The sequence below is a fragment of the Oryzias latipes genome, chromosome 12, assembly GCF_053564925.1.
Source record: "Oryzias latipes strain Hd-rR chromosome 12, Olatipes_Hd-rR_3.1".
Lineage (NCBI taxonomy): Eukaryota > Metazoa > Chordata > Actinopteri > Beloniformes > Adrianichthyidae > Oryzias > Oryzias latipes.
This window is the reverse complement of record NC_136248.1, coordinates 5,049,560-5,073,492: the sequence shown is the minus strand read 5'-3', so window position 1 is coordinate 5,073,492 and position 23,933 is coordinate 5,049,560. Positions and strand designations below refer to the sequence as shown.

The 23,933-nt window shown below is 40.9% G+C and overlaps 1 protein-coding gene across 5 annotated transcripts in view; it reads left to right on the top strand.

Moving 5' to 3' along the window:
* The window catches only part of cacna1bb (calcium channel, voltage-dependent, N type, alpha 1B subunit, b), a 226,665-nt gene extending 204,286 nt beyond the window's left edge, over nucleotides 1-22,379 (top strand). For all 5 annotated transcript variants that reach the window (XM_023960545.2, XM_078955700.1, XM_078955698.1 and 2 more), the window contains 4 exons: nucleotides 2,928-2,966; nucleotides 6,548-6,803; nucleotides 13,737-13,948; nucleotides 20,442-22,379. In XM_023960545.2, the coding sequence (XP_023816313.2) occupies nucleotides 2,928-2,966; nucleotides 6,548-6,803; nucleotides 13,737-13,948; nucleotides 20,442-20,990 (1,056 nt within the window). In that variant the 3' untranslated portion in view covers nucleotides 20,991-22,379. The remainder of the gene's footprint in view (nucleotides 1-2,927; nucleotides 2,967-6,547; nucleotides 6,804-13,736; nucleotides 13,949-20,441) is intronic.
* Nucleotides 22,380-23,933: the final 1,554 nt, after the last annotated feature.

The following is a 23,933-nucleotide window of genomic DNA, read 5'->3' as shown; positions in this document are numbered from 1 at the left end:
ATTTCCAAGCTGTTTCAGTAAACCAGCTGGACATGGTGGCAATTTTTTAGCCAACGTTTCTCACAAGGTGACTGCAGATTAATGTTTTTTCACTGGAACCATCAAGGTACTCTGTAAGAAAGTGTGCAACTAGGTAGGGAAATACAGGGGAGGAAATAAGCATTTGATCCTTTCTGATTTTGTAGGTCTGCCAACCTAAAAAAAGTAGTTGAGAGTCTTTCATCCTACGGTAGGTTCATTTGAACAGTGAGAGATAGAAAATTACAAGGATAATCAAGGAATTCACTTTATAGAATTGATTTAAATTCATTTGCATTTCATTGAGGGAAATACGTATTTTATCTTTCTTGCCAGAAATATTTTGTTGCCAAGCTGTTCTTAACAAGCACAGAGGTCGGACATGTTTTGTATGTGCGGGTTTGTGCAAATATTAGGAGGAATCTTGCAAATGCCTTCTATGTCATTCAGATAAATGACGTGTTGGTGTTAATTGTCTCCATGACCTTGATGTGCATCTTCTTCAGCCATTCCCTGGTTACCTTGGCTACAGGTTTTAGGTCATGATCCTGTTGGAAGTACCATCCATGATCCATTTTAAGCCTCCTGGTGGAGGGAAGAAGGTTCCTACTCACGTTTTCCCCGCACATGGCTCCCCCCATTCTCCCACTGACATGGTAAAGTAGCCCTGGGGGGTATTCCAGAAAGCAAGATTACGAAACTACCCTGACTTTAACCCTGAACTCTGGCTGAAATCCACCTGAATTTGCTTATTCTGGGTATGTCGGTTCCAAAAGACCGTATATGAGTTAGCGTAATTACGCTCCACTTGGTAACCCTGGGTTAATGCACGTGCACAGCAGGTATATAAAGACATTCTCAATGGATCGCCGATACCCAGAGTCACCATGGAAACGCGTGGAGAACAAAAGAGAGTGCTGTACTTTAGTGAGACGGAGTCTGAGATTTTAATGATGCTGTATGAGGATTATACGTCCATTACAAAAGTAAAACGGCTGCATCATCAAGAGAAAGAGTTTCTGTTTAAGGGAAAAAGAACGGACAAAATAAACGCAAGAATTTCATATCTTATTTCCAAATACATTGTGATGTATATATGTATATATTTACAACGTATAAAACTTAAAGGAATTGATTCAGTCGGTAAAAAGTAATTAAGTTAAATTTATTAGCTGCTGCTTTATGGATAGACATAATTTCTTATGTCTATCCAACTCAATAGTTGTTTATACAACTCAAATTTACATATTTATCTAACTAAATGTCATATTACTCCAATTCAATTAAATGTTTTTCCATATTAATTTATTGTACTTCTTGAACTCTAATATGTCTAAGTTAGAGGCTGCAGATTTTCTGATTTTTATAAAAACAAAATAAAGGATACAGTGCGGATTAACATTATATACAATGCATTTAATTATCATAACTCTAACTGTACCTTTAGTTCTTATACCATAACGTTGCACTAGTGGTGCTAAATAAACTCATCAGCCTCTCACTCATGTGAGAGGGAAAGAATTAAACATAACAGGATAAAATAACTCAGCAAAACACAGTAAAACAGCTACAACTAATAATATTTAGACAAAAACCTACACTTGTACCCAAATCCGTCCAGACAGGCAAAAGGAATGGTATCCCACAATTCCTTGCGCTGCCGATCTAACAGCAGCACCAAAGTTACACCTACTTAATTGAATTAATTTGAATGAAAGTAAAATAAATGTCTGATAACTACGTGTTATTTTTAAGTTAACTTAACTCAAAAAAATTATTTATCTGAACTGAAACAAATAATTAAGTTAGATTAATGTAAAAAAGCGTATTTTTCCAACATCCATACGCGGTATAATCATCTTCTCATGGTGTAAAAAGTATCATCTGAGCTTCTTTATCCACTAAATCATCTTCAAATGGACACGGCATGCTGCTTCACATCTCTGAAAACAAACTAACCTTCAACTAAACCTGCTCCAGACCAGGTTATGTTCAGAGCATGAGTTGCTATGGCAACTTGACATACCCTGAAACATACGTCTGTTTTTGGAACCAAAAGCTGAGGTTATCCGCTTCCTTGGCCTCAAACTTACCGTGGTATCTTACATAACCAGCTTTCTGGAATATCCCTCTGTGCTTGAGATCAGTAGCACTGAGTTACGGTATGTTGTTTTAGGGCCGATTCATCATCGTTCTTATGATCATGGAAACCCCACCAGGTTAGATCTGGTTTGGAGCTCCAGACCTAAAGGTGGATTGATGGTCATGTTTCTGCAACAGTTGTCCCTTTAACCTCCAGCTTCTTGCTGATGGTTTTCTAGTCCATTCCAGTCTACAATCTTCTCCCTTAAATCCACTGAAAGCTCTTTATTTAGTCTTTCCATGTTGGAGAGTTTAGAGGCTGACGGTTGAACTGATTCTGTGGACAGGTGTCTTTTCTACAGGTGATTAGTTTAAACAGGTGTCTTCAATCCGGGTGACAGTTTGATTAGGAGAGTCAAATTACTCTTTATGAAACCAGAACTCTTAATGCAAATTAATTCACACACATTCTTTAAAGTAGATTTCTTGATTTTCTATCTCTTACTGTTTAAGTGAACCTACTAATAGGATGACAGACAGTCAATTTCTTTTTTTAGTTGGGCAAATCTACAAAGTCAGCAAGGGATAAAATGCTTATTTCCCTCCCTATAAGGGAGCTGCATAGTGTTGATGACTATTGTTTGTACTGTCGAGGTCCCTTTTGTAAAATGGTGTGATGCGGATGAGCCATTCTTCTCCAATAGTTGTGTGTTGACTAACTTCACCTTCACCCTCCCTTGCCCTCCATTTCTGTCTCCCCTTTCTCCTTATTTGATGCTCACTGCTAATGTTTTTGCCCACCTCCTTTTGTGCGTGCTGTCTGATAGCGGAGCCACCCTCGCCACGCCCCCGGGACCCACCTGGCAGTATGTACCACCTGTTGTGCCACTGCTCTTTCCCTTTTTTTCTTCTCTGCCCTCCTTCTGTCCTCTCCTTCGACTTCCATGTCTGTTTGCCTTATTTGTGTTCTTTACATCCAAGCGCACACTTCACACCCCCTGCCATCATGGAAAATTCCCCCTCGGCAGCAACACGTGTACCTTCGTCACAGAACCCCACACCTGCAGCGTTTACATTTGAATATAGCTCATCAAAGACACAAGCGTCTGCATCGAGGGGCATTGTCCTCTGTTTCTGTATCAGCCAGTCAAAGCAGCAGCTAAGAACCAGAGATGAAGACTCTGGCTCGAGTCGCACTTAAATCTCACACAAATAGTCCTGGGACTTGACTTTAAACACAAGGACTTGTCAGATCTAAAAATAAAAGTTCCTTTTCCGTGCATTGAATTGCAGAACAGACATGTCCTTATTTCTGTCCCATTCAGATGTTTAAAGTAGTTTAAAGACTCTGAAGGTGATTTGGACTTGACTCATGAGTGTCTCTGTCCAGAAGTTTAGATGTAATTTGTGTGTGCGTGTGTGTTTTGGTGTGCGTGTGAGCGTGCATGTGTGATTCTTTAACAGCAGAATAACGTCTGCTGCTCTTTTGGCATAACAATTTCTTCTGTCAGTTCTTTTTGCTGTTCTTTGCTTTGATGTTCAGTCTTAAAATCGGATTTTCTTACACTGAAGGGAAGAGCAAACAAGTCTGAATTCTCTCCTGAACGCATCACTTCCATTCATTTCAAGGCTCTTTATGTCTTGAAAAGGGAAGCAGAAAAATGACTTTTTAGTTTGCGTCACTTCGTCTCTCAGTGGCGGGAACTAAAAGAGGGAGAATCCAAGCGTAGAAGCATGTTTTACCGCTTGTTTCAAAGGTGGGATTTTAAGACTGTACACTCACAGAATGAAACTGTAATCTAGTTACTTTTACCGTGTTGTGACGTTGTTGTCAGTGGCCAGACTGTGAGACAGGAACGAGCAGAACAGCGCAGCAGCCCAAACCTGCAAATGAAAGGCATCCCTGCAGACATCCTGCAGTCGGGCAAACACACACGTGTCACAGTTTCACATGTCAACCGTCTTAGCAGCTATTAAATAGTCTTGTTGTCCTAACATGTTGCACATGTGGAAAAGCTGAGGCAAACCCTCTCAGCTTCCAAAGGGACTAATCATAAGGTGTCTTCCATAAAACACATTTTGTTAATATTCCTTAACAAGTTGGGTGTTTTATTTATTTATTTTGTTTTTACATTTAAGGCAAAGTGAGGCTAAACTCTAGTAACTTCACTTCAGTTGACCAGTGTGTTGGTCCTCAGTGTATGTCTATAGAACCTGGAGTTTCCACAGGTGAAAGCAGGTTAATGCTCACAAACAGAAGCTTGTTCGGCCAGGTTTCCTGGCCGAACAAGCTTCTGTTTGTGAGCATTAACCAGGACCTGAGAGTGTTTCCAACCCCTCCAGGAAAACATCTCAACGCTGGGAACTCCCATGAGATTTACTCTTCTTTACAAACACAGAAGTGCATGTTTGCTGCACAAGATTTCCTAGATTAAACGATCTTTAGATAAAGGAAAGAGTAAATTCTGATTTGTTGGCCAATAACCTTCCAAGTCACTGTCTACATGCTCCCGGATTTTAAATATATTTTTTTTCTTAATACTGCACATATGAACTCCAGAATTTTCTTTATTACATATAGATAAGAAGTTTATTTAGAAATAAAAACAATTAGGAACAAGAAGGATTCAGGTGATGTGACATTGTAAAAATAATCATCTTGAAAACATTTTTTAATCAATAAAAAACAAAAATCTTTAAATTTGTTTTTTTTTTAAATTATCTATTTTGTCTATTAATCTGGTACCTATTGAAATAAATAATCTTTTGGGGAGGTTGCTGTATCTATTTGAACCTTACCATTTTAGATTAACAGCAAAAATGCTGAATTGCAGTGTTCTCAACTGTATTTTCTTTTTGACACATATTTATTCTGTTGTCAGCAAATGTAAAGAAAACCTTTGAAGTAAGTGCTTTTGTTTTATTTTTAAAAGAAAGATAAAAAGAAAAAAAGAAACCTAAAAGCTTCAATGCCACCAATCAGCCACCAGGTGGCGTGGTAAGTCAGCTGCTGTTTTGGTTTCCTCTCTCACTAGCCTGGCTGTGGTAAACTCAAGGAATAAAGAAGTAGGAAGGGTGAGTGTCACTGACCTCTTACAGAAAGAATAAGAAGTAAGCATTTATGAAAAAAGGATGTTTGGAAAAACATTCTGCTCCCCTATCTTCCACTTTATGAGCAAACCTAAACTCCAGCAGCAGAACGACTGTGTTTCCATCAAACAGGAACATAAAGTATAAAGGTGCTTGAAGAAAAATGAGCTGGGATTCATTTGCAATGGTGAAACAATTCAATTGACAATTTGCCACAGAAAGATGATCTGATTGGAACGTAAGAATGTTAATTCATTAATGGAATAAAAGTTAGCTGTACTGGATAATCTAAAGAGTGGAGGGAGGATATTGAGTTCACTCCAGACTGTCACTTTAAATGGAGAATTATTTATCACTGTCTATGTAAAAATGCAACGAGATTATTTACAACAACAGAAATGTCATTAAGGCTTTAACTTGTAGAGAAATCTGGTATTTGTTTCTGGAAAAAGAAAAAGAGCACACATTTTTAAAATTTGCTAACAAACTTATGGTTTAAAAGATAAAATTAATCTTACATTTTAAAGTATGAAATCAGTTATTGAAATCTGTTGTTCTTTGTTATCATTTTTTGTGTTTTTGAGGCGGAGAACCATCTTCATATTTTCATAGTTTTACTAAACGCAACTTCCACCGGTGTTTTGCTTTAGTCCATTGTTATGAAATAACTCTTCTTGGAACAAAACAAAGCGTATATTTCATAAAAATGTTATAATTTTAGTGGATCTAATGATGACTAAACTAAATTGGATTGGATTTCATTCTAAGACGTTCAGGACATTGATGGATTGCAGGTTTGCAGCTCTGACTGCTGAAGAACAGCTGAAGCTCTGAGCGGAGCCTCTTCAGACCCTTTGTACGCTACAGTTGGACTTTTTCCTCTTTGTTTTTTAAAAAAGGTGATCAGGTTTTGGTCTGTTAAGTGCAGCTTAGTGTTCATTCACATTGAAACTATTTACATAATTACTTAAATGATATTTAGTGCTATTTCTATTCCTTGTCTCATTTGCTTAAAATTGAACCCATTCACAGAGCTAGAGATGAAAAGCATTGAAAAGTAGAGGCCAGTGACACACTCACCTCTTCCTTGAACTAGTAGAGAGCTCCCAACTAGCTTTCTATGTTCTATGAAGTTCTAGATTTGGGGCAAAACTGTGTTGATTCTCCTCAAACCTTCTGCAGTCTGTGCCTGGAGAAGAAGGGCTTCATTGTCAGCCTTCAGACAAAGGTTGCTTGTTATTGCGTGTGTTCTTTTTTTGTTTTGTTTGTAAGTGGTGACTATTTTGTTGGTGCAGTGGGTGAAGCTCCCACTTGTGCTGCCTGGTCAAGCGCTGCAACCTCTGCTTCACTATTTCAGCCCATCGTTGACCTCAGTCCCATAAAGCGCTCGGCGTCCTCGCTGACGCCTCAAAGCCACCGCGAGGTGGAGCTGAGGGATTACGACCTGGAGCGTGACGGTCAGCTCCCGGCAGGACCAGGGCAAATCCAGGAGGAGGAAAGGGTCCACCACCACCATCACCACCACCGCTGCCACCGGCGCAGGGACAAGGACAGGGAAAAGAAGCACAGGTCTTTGGAAAAAGCAGCATCTGGGCAACCAGGCAGCACCACAGGTGAGACAGACGGAACCCTTTCAGATTCCATCCAGTCATGGTCAAGCTCAGCTGAGATGTGAAGTTTAAAAAACAACAATAATACTTCTAAGGTATAAAAAGTTTAAAGCAAAGACTTGAAACCAGGAAAAATAACTTCATAATACAGGAGCTGATGTTTTTCATCACGTTTTGGTAAATCAAGGTGAAAACTGTCTATCCCTTGTGCTATCTTGTGGGGTCTGGATGACCCCACCCTTACATTGACGTGTTATCCCTACCATGACAAAAGGTGAAGAGGATTCCATGTAATCCATGGACACCAGGGAAGATCACAAATCATTGAAGAAAAAAGGTTCAGCGCACTGTCTAGTGGGGTCCAGATGACCCCACTCCCAATGTTCACGTGCCTTGGAGGCATTGGGAGTGGGGTCATCTGGACCCCACAAGATAGCACAAGGGCTATACAGAAAACTTGAATTTCTTTTGTGTTTATTTAATGAAGATGTCTTTAAAGGAAACAGGATTTGTTGTATCCTAAAGGAATCTAAGAATAAAGTGTTGGCCCTGTGTTTGCAACCAGGATTGTTTTCATACTGAAATGTGGAATCTCCCTGGTGAGGCATTAAGCAGTGAGCCGTGTCAGACCCGGCCCACATCGTCCATCTCCAAAGGTTTTTACCTACATTATCAGGTGGTGAAAGTGAAGGAGGTTTAGCTGTTGTCTATCCAGTATAAACAATCAGCTTTTCTCATATTTCTTGTTTTTTTTTCTTCGGTTCTTCCTTCCTTTTCTCCAATGTTTGACAGAAACCTTTTATTGTGATCCCTGTGAAATGTGAACAACTCTATGCTTCCATTATTGGCATGTATTTGTTACGTTAAGGAGCTCAAGAACCCAGATGCAGAGCAAGACTTTAAGGCAGTGCTTTTCAACCAGTGTGCCGCGGCACACTAGTGTGCCGTGGGAGATGGTCAAGTGTGCCGTGGGAAATTGCCCTCATTAACTGAAAAATTAAACATTTCCCATCTCCAGGATTTCAGCTCTCTGTTCATCCAAACAGGCCCTGATAAAACACTGAGGAGTTAGGAATATAAAAGATCGTAAAATACTTTTTCTTTGCGTTTATTTTATTTTATTAAAGACATTTTGATAAGAATGACGTACCGCGATTCAGCTGCAACTCCGGCTGTATTTTGGAAAAGTCCCGTCCTTTTAACTGTCTCCACCAATCATTCTTGGGGAGCTTAATCACATGTCATCAGTCTGACCAATCAGAAGTGCTTAAAGTCTTCACTTCCTTGTCCCGATTTAGCTCGTAAAGTCGCTCAGTTCTAACAAAAATACCAGCTAAAGCTCGTCTTTATCGGTGCAGCTTTCCACAGAATCCGATGTCAGACCGTGGAACAAATGAACAAAACAAGGAAGCTCAGAGACGCGATCTCCGCCGGCCGTTTAATGCACTACATCTCCCATGATGCATTGGGTTGTGAGAGTGACAGCGCTCAAGGAGATCTGTTGTTAAACGTCTTGAAATCAACGAACACACATCAAACTGTTTTTACATCTTCTAACTTAACTTTTATTGCATCTTTTAGAAAAAAACAGCTGCAGTTTCAAGCCTTTTCTGCCACAATTATCTCAAAAATGCATGTGAGACTGTGGAGGGGCTGTAGATCAATACAGACTGAGTTTCTCCGTTTTTTTTGTTTTTTTTAATTTTTGGATCCTGGTGTGCCGCGGGATTTTTTTTAAGGTTAAAGTGTGCCGTGGCTCAGAAAAGGTTGAAAAACACTGCTTTAAGGCATAGAGCAAGTTGAAAGGCTGTTTAATAACAGTTTGTCAAGACACCAAGGCGCAGAGACGGAATCACCAAATGATAACCAGATAGCACACAAAACGCTCCAACACAGAGACACAAAACAAGGTGACTGAAATAGGCAGACAACTCGATCACTAAACAAGGTGCAGCTGAGGACTCCAGCAGGAAACACAGGTGAGTGGGCGGAGCAGCAAAGAGAAGCCACAGCAGACCTGGGGGGTATTCCAGAAGGCACGTTTAAGCTACCCTGCCTTTAACCCTGAACTCTGGCTGAAATCCGCCTGAACTTGCTTACTCTGGGTATGTCGGTTCCAAAAGACAAGAAGACAAGAAAATATGAGTTAGCGTAATTACGCTCGACTTGGTAACCCTGGGTTAATGCACGTGCACGGCAAGTATATACATTCTCAATGGATCGCAGATTTCCAGGGTTACCATGGAAACGAGTGGAGAAAAAAAGGGAGGGCTATACTTCAGTGAGACGGAGTCTGAGATTTTAATGACGGCGTATGAAGATTATAAACCCATCAAAAAAGTCAAACGGCTGCATCAACAAAAGAAAGAGAGAACAAAGTAAGAGCATGAGTTTCTATCTCATTTCCAAACACATTGGAACACACATATATATATATATATATATATATATATATATATATATATATATATATATATATATATATATATATATATATATATATATATATATATATATATATATATATATATTTATACTTATCAAACTTAAATGAATTAATTCAATTGGTCACAAGTAATTGAGTTAAATTTATTCAACCTTATTTCTTATGTCTGTCCAACTCAATAGTTGTTTATACATCTCAAATTTACATATTTATTTAACTAAATGTCATATTACTCCAATTCAATTAAATGTTTTTTTCATCTTAAGTTATTGTACTTCTTCAACTCTCAAATGTCTAAGTTTGAGGCCACAGATATTCTCATTTTTATAACATTAAAATGAATGTTTCACTGTGGATTTGCATAATGAAACATGCTTCTGGTTATCATGACTCTATCATGACTTTAATTTCAGTTCTTACAACTTTATAATGCAGTAGTGGTGCTAAATACACTCATCATTATCTCCCTCCCTCTCGCTCATGGTGCAGAAAGAATTAAACATAACAGGACAAAATAACTCGGCAATACACAATAAAACAGCTAGACATCTAAACACATTTGGTCAGAAACCCAGACTTAAACCCAAATCCATCCAGACAGGCAAAGGGAATAGTATCCCACAATTCCTTGCGCTGCCAATCTTAACAGCAGCACCAAAGTTACACCTACTTAATAAAATTAATTTAAATGAAAGTGAAATAACTGTCTGATAACTACGTGTTAAATTTAAGTTGACTGAACTCAAAAAATTGATTTATCTTAACTGAAGCAAATAATTAAGTTAGATCAAAGTAAGAAAGTTTATCTTTCCAACATCCATACGTGGTCTTATCACCCTCTCAAGGTGGAAAAAGTATTATCTGAGCTTCTTCATCCACTAAATCATCTTCAAATGGACACCGAAAGCTGAAGTTAACTGCTCCCTTAACCTCAAACTTACCTTGGTAACTCACATAACCTGCTTTTTGGAATACCCCCCAGCACAAGATCAAAAGGTGAAAACCAAAAACAAAACAGGCGGAACATGTCAGTGTTATTTTTGGGAAGAAGGTGAGAAGCTCTGACTTTTAACTCAACATGCTTAGTGTTTGCATGATCCAGTTGACTAAAGCTTAAGTGGCTCAGCTGCAGAAAATTTTAATATTTGTAAAAGTAAAAACACGAGGGCCTGGACCCCGCCCCCTCCCCTGGGATGTGGTAGGGGACACAAGGTCAGAGGTCCATCTTACTTGTATAAAGTATGTGTGCTGGTGTGTGTGCGCATGTGTGTGTTGGAGTGTATATTGTTGTGGTCTAAGAGGTGTGTTTACAATTTTTTTTTAAATTCAATACAATAGGCTTCCATCCAAAACATCACAACCTTGCAATAAAATAAAACCTGTTACTTATTATAGTTGAGGGACAGACAGGATTTAGATTTATTATCAATAATAGCTGAATGGACTCATTTCTGTGAACTGGGTCACATATTTATTAAATTATCTATCGTAAAAGCATTCCCAATGTTTTTTTAGTGCAGTTTTAGCACAAAAAAAATATTTGTCCTTTTTTAGCACATGTATGTAGTTTCTGCAGAGCGGTGGTGGGTCATTAGAAATTCACCCCTGAACAACCACATACCCCCTTCCTCTCACACATAACTGAGAGCTCTCTGTTCACACTCTCTCGCTGCACTCAAAAAAAGGAAATTACCAGCCAATTAAGTCAACGAAAAAGTAACTTGTCATTTCAACCAGAAAATTTTATGTTTGTAAATCTTACGTGAATGAATCATGTCGATTGTACATAAAAATAATCCATTTAAAAGTTACTAATTTCAATCATGTTGATCCAACATGATACCATTAAATTGGATGCATTAGTAATCGCAAGGAATTGTGGGATTCCATTTTCTTTGTCTATCTGGGCAGATTGGGGTCTAAGTGTGAGTTTTTGTCCATGGGTTTTATTGTCTAGCTGTTTTACTCTGTTTTAACTAGTGATTTAAACTGTTATGTTTATTTTTTTTTGCACCATGAGTTAAAGTTTGGTAGAGGATGAAGACCAACCCCCTTGTGTGGCAAACTGTTAATGTTCCAATACTTAACACAGAGTTCGCAGTAATTGAGCTCCTGTCTTGTGATGTGGGACTTTGCTGGGTAATTCATGTCTTTGATGTGAAAATTAAAAGACCCATTGGTTGTAACTTTGGAACAACATATCAATTACAGATGAATAAATAAAATTATAGAAATAAATAGAAATTCAAGTTAAATAAACTTAATTTACTTAGGTGTGACCAATTGAAGTGATTCAATTAAATTGGTTCAACTTTTTTCTTTTTAGAGTGAGCAACAATATCAATTTAAAGTTGGGTGCAACTGCTCTATTTAAATTGAATCAACTTAAATTTATTAGTTTGAACCTAAATACATTAAGTTGACCCAACCTAAATACATTAAGTTGAGCCAACCTAAATAAATTAAGTAGGACCAACATGATTCATTTTTGTTCAAGTAACGCAATCTAATCATGTGGAAATCCTTTCCATAATTTTTTTATGTTCATTCAAAGTGAACGTTTTTTGAGTGTGTCTTATAGCCTCACACCCCCATCACTTGTGCAACTAAAATGGCAAGCGGTATTGGAACCATCCAGCCGCACACTTGTGATCCCCCAGTTCCATCTGGATGAAGTCCAGCTGCTGGACTATTTAAACATGTAGTTGTAGGTTAGATAAGCCAATTCTCCTCTGAGGGGTCCTGGTACATCGCCTGTCCGTCCTGGGAGAGGATCCCTCCTGCATGTGGACATTCTTAAGGTTTCTTTCTTTTTTTCCTGGAATTTCTTTTGTTAGGAGTTTTTTCTTACTGAGAAGAAGGGTCTAAGGACAGCAGTGGCGGACCGTGCATTACAGACCTGGGCCTTCAGTCGTGCTACATCAGAATCACTCAACCCCTCCCTCATTTAGCATTTTTATGCCTCCAAATAAACTGAATTAACAAAACAGTAAACAAATCTCACTATGCAGCTACAGCCAGCAAAAAAACATTGAAAACAACCACATAAACTTAAAATATTATTTATTATGATATTTATCATTTCTATCATCAAAAAATCGTATTATTTGAAGACAAAATCCATCCTCCTTTCTCTCCTCAAAAACAGTTTCATCACCCTGTCGTGTGGATTATTGTGCTTCAGTTCTTTCAAGAAGTTCTTTTCTATTCCATCAAGGCCAGTGCTGAGAGCCCAGTCTGTCCAGTTGTGTTTTTGTGGAGGTTTTAATCCGCTTTAGAGCCGAAAATGTCCGCTAGACAGACGCAGTGGACACGGGGATGGTCAATGCCAAACACACAAATCTGTACAGCTGCTTCATAATTCTCTCAGATTTTTCTGATGAAGGAAGTCAAGGAGATCAGTGGGAGATTTTCATTAGTATAACATTGTGAAAAATAAAGCCTTATCACAGTCTTTTCAGTTTTTTTTTCTTTTTTCCATCAGTGATAAGCCATTTGAGCTTCATTTCATGAATATTGTTTCAATTGTAAAATTTTATTACATAATGCACCCTTCCCCAGAGTAAAGCCCCTTCTGTTTCTAGTATCACGGCTCCAGTTTTTTTTCCCATTAGAGCTCATCTGTTGAAGCGATCAGAGCTGGAGGGCCGGTGGCATGAAGGCTGCAGGGGGGTCTTACTGCTAAGATGAAAGGCCGCTGAGGACAGGTCAAACAGGATTTATTGTCCCGACTTGGTGAGAAAGGAGAACATTAGGTGTAGAGATAGACTGAGTTTAAGGCCATGAAACTTTTTGGCAGACTTGACTTATGAGATTGTGATGAATTGGTATCTGTTGGTGGACTTAATATATCTGCAGCCCAAATGCGGGATTGAAGAAGTTAATTCCCCGCAGAGCGATTAGTTGTTTCACAGATGAGAGGGAAGAGTTGGACGCTCACTAAATCCCTCATTTGACTTTTATAATTAAATCCAACAGAATTTCCACAAATGTTTTATGGTGTGTAAAATGTGAAGTCAAATAGAGCTTGAGTAGAACCACACATGTAACCCTTGTGCTATTCTAGGCACTTTAACATTGGGAGTTGGGTCATTTAGACCCACTAGACAGTGCACTGAACCTTTTTTCTTCAATGATTTGTGAACCTCACTGGTGTCCATGGAGTACATGAAATCTTTCCACCTTTATCCACCTTTGTCATGGTAGGGAGAACACGTCAATGCAAGGGTGGGGTCATCTAAGGTAGCACAAGGGTTAATGGAAAACAGTAAAAACTGAACTTGTGAAACGTCAAGATTGAAAGTTTCCTTCAAAATGTGGGTTGAATTTGACTGTCTTTGACCCTGTGAGTTTGGGGGGAGCGGAGGAGGCAAAACAGCAGCTGCTCCACACTATTTAAAGTGTCTGATGTGAATAAATCTTACGTTTCTTCAATAATCCCCCATAAAGTGACAGATGGGATGTTTTTTTCTCCTTCCCTCTCCATTTAGACCCCTCAGCCGACGTTTTTCCCAGAGAAAGACCGAGAGAGCGGGATCGCAGTCGCCCCCTTGAAAGAAGGCACCACTCTTCTGCAGGGGAGAAGCAGCGCTACTACTCCTGTGAACGCTATGGCAGCAGAGAGTCCTGCCAGGCCCGGTCGGCCGGCCCCAGCCGGTCCGCATCTCCAGGAGAAGGCCAGGACTCTGGCTCCCTCAAACAGGTGAGGTTTGTGTGACAAAGGTGTCCAGGAAGCCTGTCTTTCCTCAACAAGCTGCAGCTTCTTTTTTTTCCACCCTGCAGTCACTGGTTCGATATAGAAACAGTTTATCATTTTACTGTCAGATTGTGATCCATGGAAAAACTGTAGTTCTGGAAAAATAAGACAGCATTGGCAGAAAAGTTGGATTTGTGTAACTCTGAAAGACAACCACATTATCTGAGCTAGATCACAGGTTAGCTTCTTTTAGTCAAAGGCAACTTGGGTTGCCTTAGCAGGGCTCCAGACTAACTTTTTTCACTAGGAGCACAGTGGCCCCCAACGGAAAATTTTAGGGGCACAACCAGAAAATTTAGGGGCGCATACCGTAAATCAACATGCTAACCAAATCTACTTTTTCCACTGTATTACTTATAAATACTTAAATAATAGATGCAGAAATTACAATGTGCTGTTTCAAATTCAGTGTCACATTTTATTCTGCACTTTTGAATATGCAACAACAAGGTAAACTGACAGCACCATCGCTGTCAGTTTTGAGACGTCAGAGAGTATGTGCTCCCAATTCTGAGTCTGTGTTGAATGTTTTTTTTTAAAGTCTACTCTTTAAACCACAAATCAGTAAAGGAAAAACAAAATTCAGAGTTACCATTTTTGGATTTTTTTTCTTATGACTTTTTGCACATTTAAACCCTGGTCACATGTTGTTTTAGAGCAGCCGGTCATCCACTCCTATATTTTCATAGTTGAATTCAAACTGTGGTTTGTAAAAGAATAGGCACTGTTCACTGGAAATAAGAACAATCGATACAGATACCTGAGATCAGTGAAAAGCTCAAAAACTGATTGGAATTTATGTTGGTGACACCAAATACGTGCAGCCAAGATGCACAATAAGCGTGTTTGAGATCACCCAGGTGAACTCAACGCTGCGCAGATCACCTGGTATGTGACGTATTTTTCTGTTTTTGCTCCAACATCACCTGTCAATCATCACAAAAATATCACGAGAAAGGGGCGGGAGCAGCAAGGCTCCAACCTACCGAACGCAGCTGGAAATTTAGTACTGAAAGCTGCCCTGATGACTACAAAACAATGCATTATGGGACATGTGTCCTGATGGGTTATTGTATATGAGTGATCAATTAAAATAATTTAAAATACCAATTGATTAAAAAAAAGGCTACATACATTAAAAAACATTCAAATAAATATAAAATATATATAATATATATATATATATATATATATACTGAGGGGAGAGGCAGATTAAAACTAAATTGAATGTTTAGGGGAGAACTCCAACTTTCTGTTCTGTCTCGCTGCAGATTTGCATTCACCCCCCTACCCCCCCCCCCCCCCCCCCCCCCCCCCCACCTGGTGTGCCCAACAATCTAGGCCAGTGTTTTTCAACCTTTTTTGAGCCACGGCACACTTTAACCTTGACAAAAATCCCGCGGCACACCAGCATCCCAAAAAAAAAAAAAAAAAAGCAGAAACTCATAGTCTGTTTTGATCTACAGCCGCCCCCCCCTCCCCCCCCCGGCAATCTGACGTGCATTTTTGTGATAATTGTGGCAGAAAAAGCAGGAAGTTGCAGATGTTTTTCTAAAAGATGTAATAAAAGTTAAGTTACATACAAACTGTATGTTCGTTGTGTTTTCAAGACGCTGTCCCTTTAAGCCAATGCATCATGGGAGATGTAGTGTGAAAACTGCGAGAAAACGGCAGAAAGACTCGCGTCTCTGAGCTTCATGGTTTTGTTCACTTGTTCCACGGTCTGATACCGGATTCTGTGGAAAGCTACACCGCTAAAGACGAGCTTTAGCTGGTGTTTTTGTCGGAACTGACTGAGTTATGAGCTAAATTGGAACAAGGAAGTGGAGACTTTAACCACTTCTGATTGGTCAGACTGATGACATGTGATTAAGCCTTCAAGAATGATTGGTGGAGTCGTGGAGACAGTAAAAGCTGCGGGACTTTTCCTTACACAGTTATAGCTGCAGCTATTTCGCGTTACCGTCATTCTTATCAAAATGTCTTTAATAGAATCAAATAAACACAAAGAAAAAAGTATTTTATGATCGTTTATATTCCTAACTACTCAGTGTTTTATCAGGACCTGTTTGGATGAACAAAGAGCTGATTTCCTGGAGATGGGAAATGCTTTTAGATCAGTTAATGAGGGCAATTTTCCACGGCACACTTGACCATCTCCCACGGCACACTAGTGTGCCGCGCAGTGGCGGTGTGGGTACCGGATGTTCTCGGGTTGCCGAATGTTCTCGGGGTCCTTCGGGGTCCTTCGACCAATGATGACGTCACACTATTTGATTGGCTGTAAGTTGCCACGACCAATGAGTTAACGTCGCTAAGTTTTTTTAAAAAACTTTATTGACAATTGCGGTATCATACATTAACAATGACATTAACGTTAACAACGAACAATAACGATGTAATCAATATTGCCTCGAAGATCAGTCACCATTGCCAAATATAACATATTGACATAGAAAATAAAGAATAGAGGGGAAAAAAAGAAACAATGAACATAACACACAAATAAATAAAAACATAAGTAAAATAAAATAAAGGAACATAGAAAAAATCTAAGTAGTTAGGGGTACTCGTGAAGTTTGTATTTCTGAACAAAACTAAGCAATTTCAAGCCATTCTTCTTTTTCATATAATGAAGTGATTGAAAGCAAAAACAGAGCTCTTTATTATATGTTATAAAAGTGGTTTGGTCTTCAAAACTTGACCTCACCAAGATGGCGGTGCTCTCCTCCCATGAGGAACCACGTGATGTCTCCTCTAGTGATATAACTTATTTGAAGGACCCTGAAGGACCCCGAGAACATCCGGCAACCCGAGAACATCCGGTACCTATAGCGGTTCTACACTAATTTACTCCCTGGGCGAGTAACCCCACCAGCCCCCCCCCCCCCCGCGCACACATACAAAATTTGACAACATCCTGTTGTGTTCCCTATCTTCTATTTAGCCATTTTACTCAAAAAATGCATGAATTTTCTAGACTCGTATTACAGGGGGGTCAAACTCAGTCACACAGGGGCCTAAGTTAAAAACACGCTTAAAGTTTTGAGCCGAAGAAGATAAAGATTTACTGAACTACACACTAAAGCTAAACTTTTAAACCTTTTACACTGAACTTTTTGAACATAAATATGAATAAAAACAGGAACATTAATCCAGAATAACTCAAGTTAAACCTTAAATAACTTGTAATATTTTGTTCTCCATTTAAATATATTCTGTCAACATTATACAAATATGAACATGCTGCAGGACAAAAAACAAAGAAAGCCTGGAAATATTAATAAGAAATTACATATCAAATAATTCCATTTTTTTGCTCTTTCATCATTTTTTAGAGCATTTTTTTTTTAGAGCTGGACTCCTGCTTCATTTTTAGCAATAATTTCTTAATGTGCGACGTCCTGTGTGTGTCTTTGTGAAACATATCAGAGGGATTAGATCTAAAAAATAAAACTTATTGTGATTAATATGTTTAGGTCTTATAAAACATTAAAGACTAAATCATAGAACTCATCAGTGGGATTACTCCAAAAAAAGACTCCCAATCACCTGTTAGTGTGATTCAGCCAGCCACCGGCGAGTTGCGCTCCCCTCTCGAGTTTTTTTTACTTATGTTCCAAAGACTACCGCAAAGAGGTGTGGCCGCAAGCGTCTTGCAGCAAAGGGCGGTGGTCACGTGCGCATCGGGTCTGCTGTGTCGGAGCAAAGAATTGTGGGAAATAATCCCCATTGCCTGCTTTTGTCGAAATTGGGTTGAGCACGGGTGTTTGTTCTGCCTAAATCCTTTTCATTTGCCTGTTTTACGTTGTTTCACTCTAAATTATTCTTTTTTTTTTTTTTTTTTTTTTTTTGCACCATAAGTGTGAAGAGGAAACAGAAGAAAGACATTATTAAGAGTCTGATGTGTCAAAACAAAAGTATTAAGTGTTGGCTGCTGAAGTAATTTCAAATTAAAACTTCAAGCTACCTCTTTGAATTTTGTATGTAGCACATTACTCATCGGACACGGCCAATGCCGCCCCCTATGAAGTGCCGCCCTGGGCGACCGCCCACATCGCCCATATCAAAAACCGCCACTGGTGCCGCGGCACACTGGTTGAAAAACACTGATCTAGGCAATGCGCTGGTTCATCTTAAACACGTCTATCGCTGCATTTTCTCCACGTATTTTAAGGTGTGACTACATGTTGTTGCTCGCACGTGTTTAAAGGTCAAGCCCAGTTAGTTGTCACGTATGTAGGTGTGGGACACTTATTCTCCTCAGCTGACCATCTCCCACGGGAGCGGTGTGCTGCCGTAACAGCCGTGCACGAGAACCGTTTGGTCGGGGTTGATCTGCCGCCGCGCGCCTAACCGAAACCATAACGTTAACCCTCCTCCAGGTCTGTACGACCCAGAGAAAAGTTCAGCTCGGACTGCATGTTTTTAGAAATTTACGAGCGCATAAATATCTCCTAAAAAGAAAAGTGAGGAACTCCTTAATGTGGTCCGAGGATGGGGCTGTCAGGTTTCCTGCCTTAAATGTTTTTCCTGCTTCAAGCCCGATCATTGTCACGCCCCCAAGAGTCATTTACCCCACTGTGATTGGTTGCTTTGTCAGCTCCGCGCACGACAAAGAAAAGGTGTCATTCATACAAACTGGCGGGCCGCATTAACATTAAACTTTCATATCATCTTGGGGGCTGCAAATAGCCTGCGGGCCACGAGTTTGAGACCCCTGCTGTAGACTCTGGCACTGGTACACTAGCCGTAGGTCGGAAGAACGAATCAATAGTTCACTTGCTCATAGCTCAAACGCACATGTCAGGCTGTGGTGATATTTGTCTCCGTTTCCTTCCCACAGATGTTTACGCGCGCTTGATTATCTCTAGGCCCCTCCCCCCCCTCCCTGTTCTTCTCACACGCATTGGCCGCCTCACAGACAGGCATCACTCAATGAAACGCAAGTGTGTGCTCACGTCTCATGAGTATGTGTGCGAGCGTGTGTGTGTGTTTGCGTGCGTGTGCGCTCATGTCTTATTGATTATTTCATTGCTCATTTCATTGATCATTGACGTGCCCCTTCCACGTTTAATATATAAAAAAATACGGAGGGTGGGGGAGGCAAATTAACTGGTTGCACATGTGCGACTGGATGTAAAACTCAGTCGCACACTCTCAAATTTTGGTCGCAAAATGCGACCATCTGGTCGCAGTCTGGAGCCCTGCTTAGGGAACAGTGATGCTCCCCACACACTTTGTAGAGATCCTCTAGAACTCCAGCAGCTGCCACACCCTAAGGTTACGTTTACACCGTCTTGAGCACTGCGCGTTCAAGCGGCCACTTCCAATGACAAGCGTACACAGGTGTTTTGGGTTCCACGTTCCAAACTCCCACATTTACACACTGCAAGATTTTGGGCTCTACGTACAAAATGCGTGGCCATTAAATGTGTGGCAAGTTCAATCAGGTTGAACTTTGACCAATCCGGGACTCGGATTTGGTAGTGACATATGGATGGCGTCTTCCTTAACCCTTGTGTTATCTTAGATGACCCCACCCTTACATTGACGTGTTCTCCCTACCATGACAAAGGTGGATAAAGGTGGAAAGATTTCATGTAATCCATGGAAACCAGTGAAGATCACAAATCATTGAAGAAAAAAAGGTTCAGAGCACTGTCTAGTGGGTCTAGATGACCCAACTCCCAATGTTAAAGTGCCTAGGATAGCACAAGGGTTACTTCATGAACATTTTCAAAATTCACTAGATTTGCACCTCTTGAACATTTTTCATCAAGCCTCTTCCGACTATAGGTGGCAGAGATGCACTTGTAAACAGTAGAAAAAGAAGAAGAAGAAGAAGAGGAAGCCCCTCCCTGCTTGTCAAGTGTGAACACCATGGGCTGAACAAAAGTGCGCGTGTAGCTCGTTCTTGAATGTGTGTCACAAGCCCGGTGTTTACACAACTTGATGAGTGTGAGTATGGCAGAAGTGCCGATGTGCGGGACCCTGGTGGCGCCATTTAAATCAGTTACAACTTGGTACCAGAAAAGAAAAAAAACATTAGTCCATAACTTGGACTTTGGACCCTTCCCTTTGTAAAAGAGAGGAAGATGGAAATAACTTGAGCCTCCAAACACCTTGAGGTGGAGCAGGACTTATCAAAAAAGATGAACTTCCAGCACAGAGAGGAAATAAGCAGCATTTACTATACTTGAGAAGACAGTGATGGAGACAAAGAGTCCATCAGAGAAACAAAATCATTTTCAGCAGCCGTGTGTGTGTCAGGGGGGTTGATCGTTGTTTCAAAAGTTTTGTAGTCTGTCAGTCATGTTCATAGGCATCAAACAGCTTTTTACAGTCAGGAGGAGACAAGATCAGATCAAAGTTCCTGAACAGGTGAACACAAGAGTACTACTGCTTGAACATTGTGTTCTTTTCTCTGCTTTTTCAGCAGGTTAGTGGTGCGGCTAAAGTTGCTCCCCCCACTGGTACCAGCACGGCAGGTCGAGGGCGCCGGCAGCTCCCTCAGACCCCCTTAACACCTCGTCCAGGCGTGGCTTACAAGACTGCCAGCTCCTCAGCTCTGCAAGGCAGTGGTGTTGCGTCGGGACACCAGGCTCGCTTGAGCCGTGGCCTTTCAGAGCATGACCGGCATCCTGTGGGCCACAGCGAGGGCCTGCTGTCCATCACCTGCATGGGTTCAGACCCGAACTTAAACAGGCAGCACCTGGACTCCTCTCGACAGGCTCTCTTCGGAGAGTCAGAGGACTTCCAGGATGCTTTGAGCAGCCACGGAGGAGGACGCTTTGCCAATACTGCTGCTTCCTCCACAACCTTGCAGCGCGGTGCTGCTGAGGCTGCCACAGCCACCACCATGCAGGGACGCGCAGCAGGCGTGCCCAACGGGTACCACTTCACCCTCGGTGTCAACGCTGCTTCTGGAAGTGGGAACAGAGGGACGGGGAACCTCAGGGAGAGGGAGAAAGACGATTGGTGCTGAAACCTCTGATCGGTCTGAGTGTCAGCTGGACACGGCTACATATGAGTGCTTTTTTGCCCCGATGTCGGCTCCATTCAGCAAGAACAGCAGGAGGCTGCTGGACTGAACTTAGAGAGGGGTGTTAGGAAAAAAAAGTCAGGGAGAAATGATGTGAAAGAATAGAAATAAACATTTGCACTGAAATTCCAGCACATGAACGATTCTGCCATAGTTAATATAGTCACAGCAGAAGAGAAAAGTATTTCCATTTCTCTGGACAAAGGTGGTATCTGGAAATTCCGACCAATCAGAGAGCCTCAGCTCTGATACTGACATGGCCGCTCACTGCAGTTTTACTTTTGTGTTTGTTTGATCTGTCTTTTTGGGTGACGAATCCTTTATTAGGGCATCAAAGTTCGGCCATAGCATCATCAAACCTGATGATTCATGAGCTACAAGGGAAACTACAGCTTAGTTTCTGCAGTTTTCACGGTGAGTCGATGGAGCGAATGCTTTCAGGCATTAAGTGGCTAAAAAAACAAGTGCCTCATTTACCATAACGTGTTGAGATGTGGCTCAGAAATGAACTGATGTTGCAGAAGCTCTAAAAAGCAGACAATAGGAGGAACCCAAGAAGAAAGTGAGGATGCAAAAAAACATGAACAATGTTTTAACTAAATTCTGTGGTAGATACATGTGATTTAGTCCAGTTAATCCAAAGTAAGCTTTGTAGTGCATGATAGGGTTGTCACATTTGTTGTCTGTTCTTTGGTTAAAGCGTGTGTGCTAAACATTTGCCTTTCTCTTTAACTGTTACTGCCAGCCTGTTCCAGATGAAGTCTCTGAAAACGGGAACAGTGCCATTCATGGAATAAATCAGAGACACATCCCTCGTCGAGCATGCAGTATCGATTTCCTGTTTGCCATATTAGCCTGACAATTGCAGGCGTCCTTCCTCTCAAGCTTTGACCTGAGAGCAGAGCCGGGGGGGGGCGGGGTTTCACGTACCTGTGTGTGAACTCACAGGTCTGGTGTTGTCCCAGATGACTGTTGACTCAAACGTAGGGCTATGCAACAAGACGACACTTCACCTGGCCCGTAGCTTTACCCTCGGAAAGTTTCAGGCTTTCTTGTGACCAAATTTTGTGTATGACAACGTGTAAATGATCCGTGTATTAAATGATGTACAGACAACACAGTCAGGCACAAATACAGTCAAAGCTGAAATACGGGGCATTTCTGTGGTTCAAAGGTTGGCTGTCTGTTCTGAAGGACCACTGTTAATAAAACTGGATCAAGATGTATTTTAAATCCTTTTAGTGGCTTTAAACTTGCCAGGAAATTCATATTCTTTCTATATGTAAAGTGTGAGGAACAATGTCGTTCATTAAAGAAAGCAAAACACTGAAATGTTTGTCTTTAAGCTTTTTAAAGGTGTGGTGGGAAAACCTCTGTTCACACACTAAGATAAAAAAAATCACAAAGTCTTGAATAAGTCAATTCAACTCAATTCAATTTTATTTGTACAGCCCAAAAACAACAGTCGTCTCAATGGGCTTCGTACTGGTAATTGTAAGGTAAACATTCAATCCAAAAGGATCAGAAATGCAGAATTCAATAGGATAATACTAAAACTTTAACTAAACAGACTAACTAAACTGGCCTCCCTGCCCTTAGACCCCCCTTCGCGGTAAGTAAAAACTCCTTAAAAAAACTGTATTCTGGAAAAAATGAAGAAACATCAGGGGTGCCCACATGGATGAAGGATCTTCCCCCAGGACGGACAGGCGATGTACCAGAACTCAGAGAGAAGAATTAGTGTATCTAACTCTACAACTACATGTTTAAAGTCCAGATGAAGCTGGGAGATGGCTGGGGGCGCGAGACGAGCCGGAGACAGGATCCACAGCCAGGTGTAGGAGCAGTAGTAGAGGCAAGCCAGAGACGAGGTACACGGTCAGGTACAGGAGCACAGATTAGCCAACTGGAGGGGAGGAGGGGAGTGGGAAAGAGGGACAGTATCGGCACATGAATCGCACTGCACCAAACAGAGGCATGGAGAACGAAATGATGAATAAATTATGACAATAGAGGAGAGAAGGAGAGGAGAAGTAGATGAGAGTAGAGGACAGAACCCCAGTGCACCATGGTTTCACCAGCTTCAAACTTCTAGCAGGCTATGTTACGGTTTCTGTTTCTTTGCCCTTGTGGTATGAGTTTCACTTCCTGTTTTGTTTTGTAGGGTTTCCTGTTTCGTTGTTATTTTGAGTTTTACCTTGCCCCATCAGTCCTGAGTGTTTCCACCTGTGTCTTGTTGCCTTGTATGTATTTAAGTCCTGTCTTTCCCTTCCTCCTAGGCTGGTCCATATTGCATTCTTCCCCGGTTTTGAGCTTAGTGCATTCTTAGAGTGTTTCGAGTTTCTAGCCTGCTGTATGCAGTGGTTTTGGTTTTGTCTTTAGTTTTGTTATTAAAACCCCGTTCTCCTGCAACCTCCTGCCTCCTCTCCTTCTCTGCGCCTGGGTACCCCCCCCCTTTACAGGCTAGTGACGACTTTATTGTTATTGTCAAGTAGAACCCTGCGCGGGACTATTTTCTTCATCCCGCTCCCGCCCGCGCCCGCTGAATTTCTGACCAATCCCGCCCGCTCCCGCAAGGTATGCGTTACACTCCCGCCCGCTCCCGCAATATGTATGTCCAATCCCGCCCGCACCCGCAAAACTCAGAGAATTTAGTCCCCCACAGTAATAGAGATGCATTGATTTTGTATCATCTCCCGTCCCGCAGGAAAAAACACGTATTTTGTATTGATGATATTAAAGAGATTCGTGTCCCTCCTCCAGCCTCATATTTTCATGCATTCCTCTTTTTTGAAATTTGCAACTTAATTATTAAATATATATATATTTTTTTTTCTTTTTTTTTTTTTTCTTTTTTAACTTGTCCTGTCCAACAGCTAGGCAAAC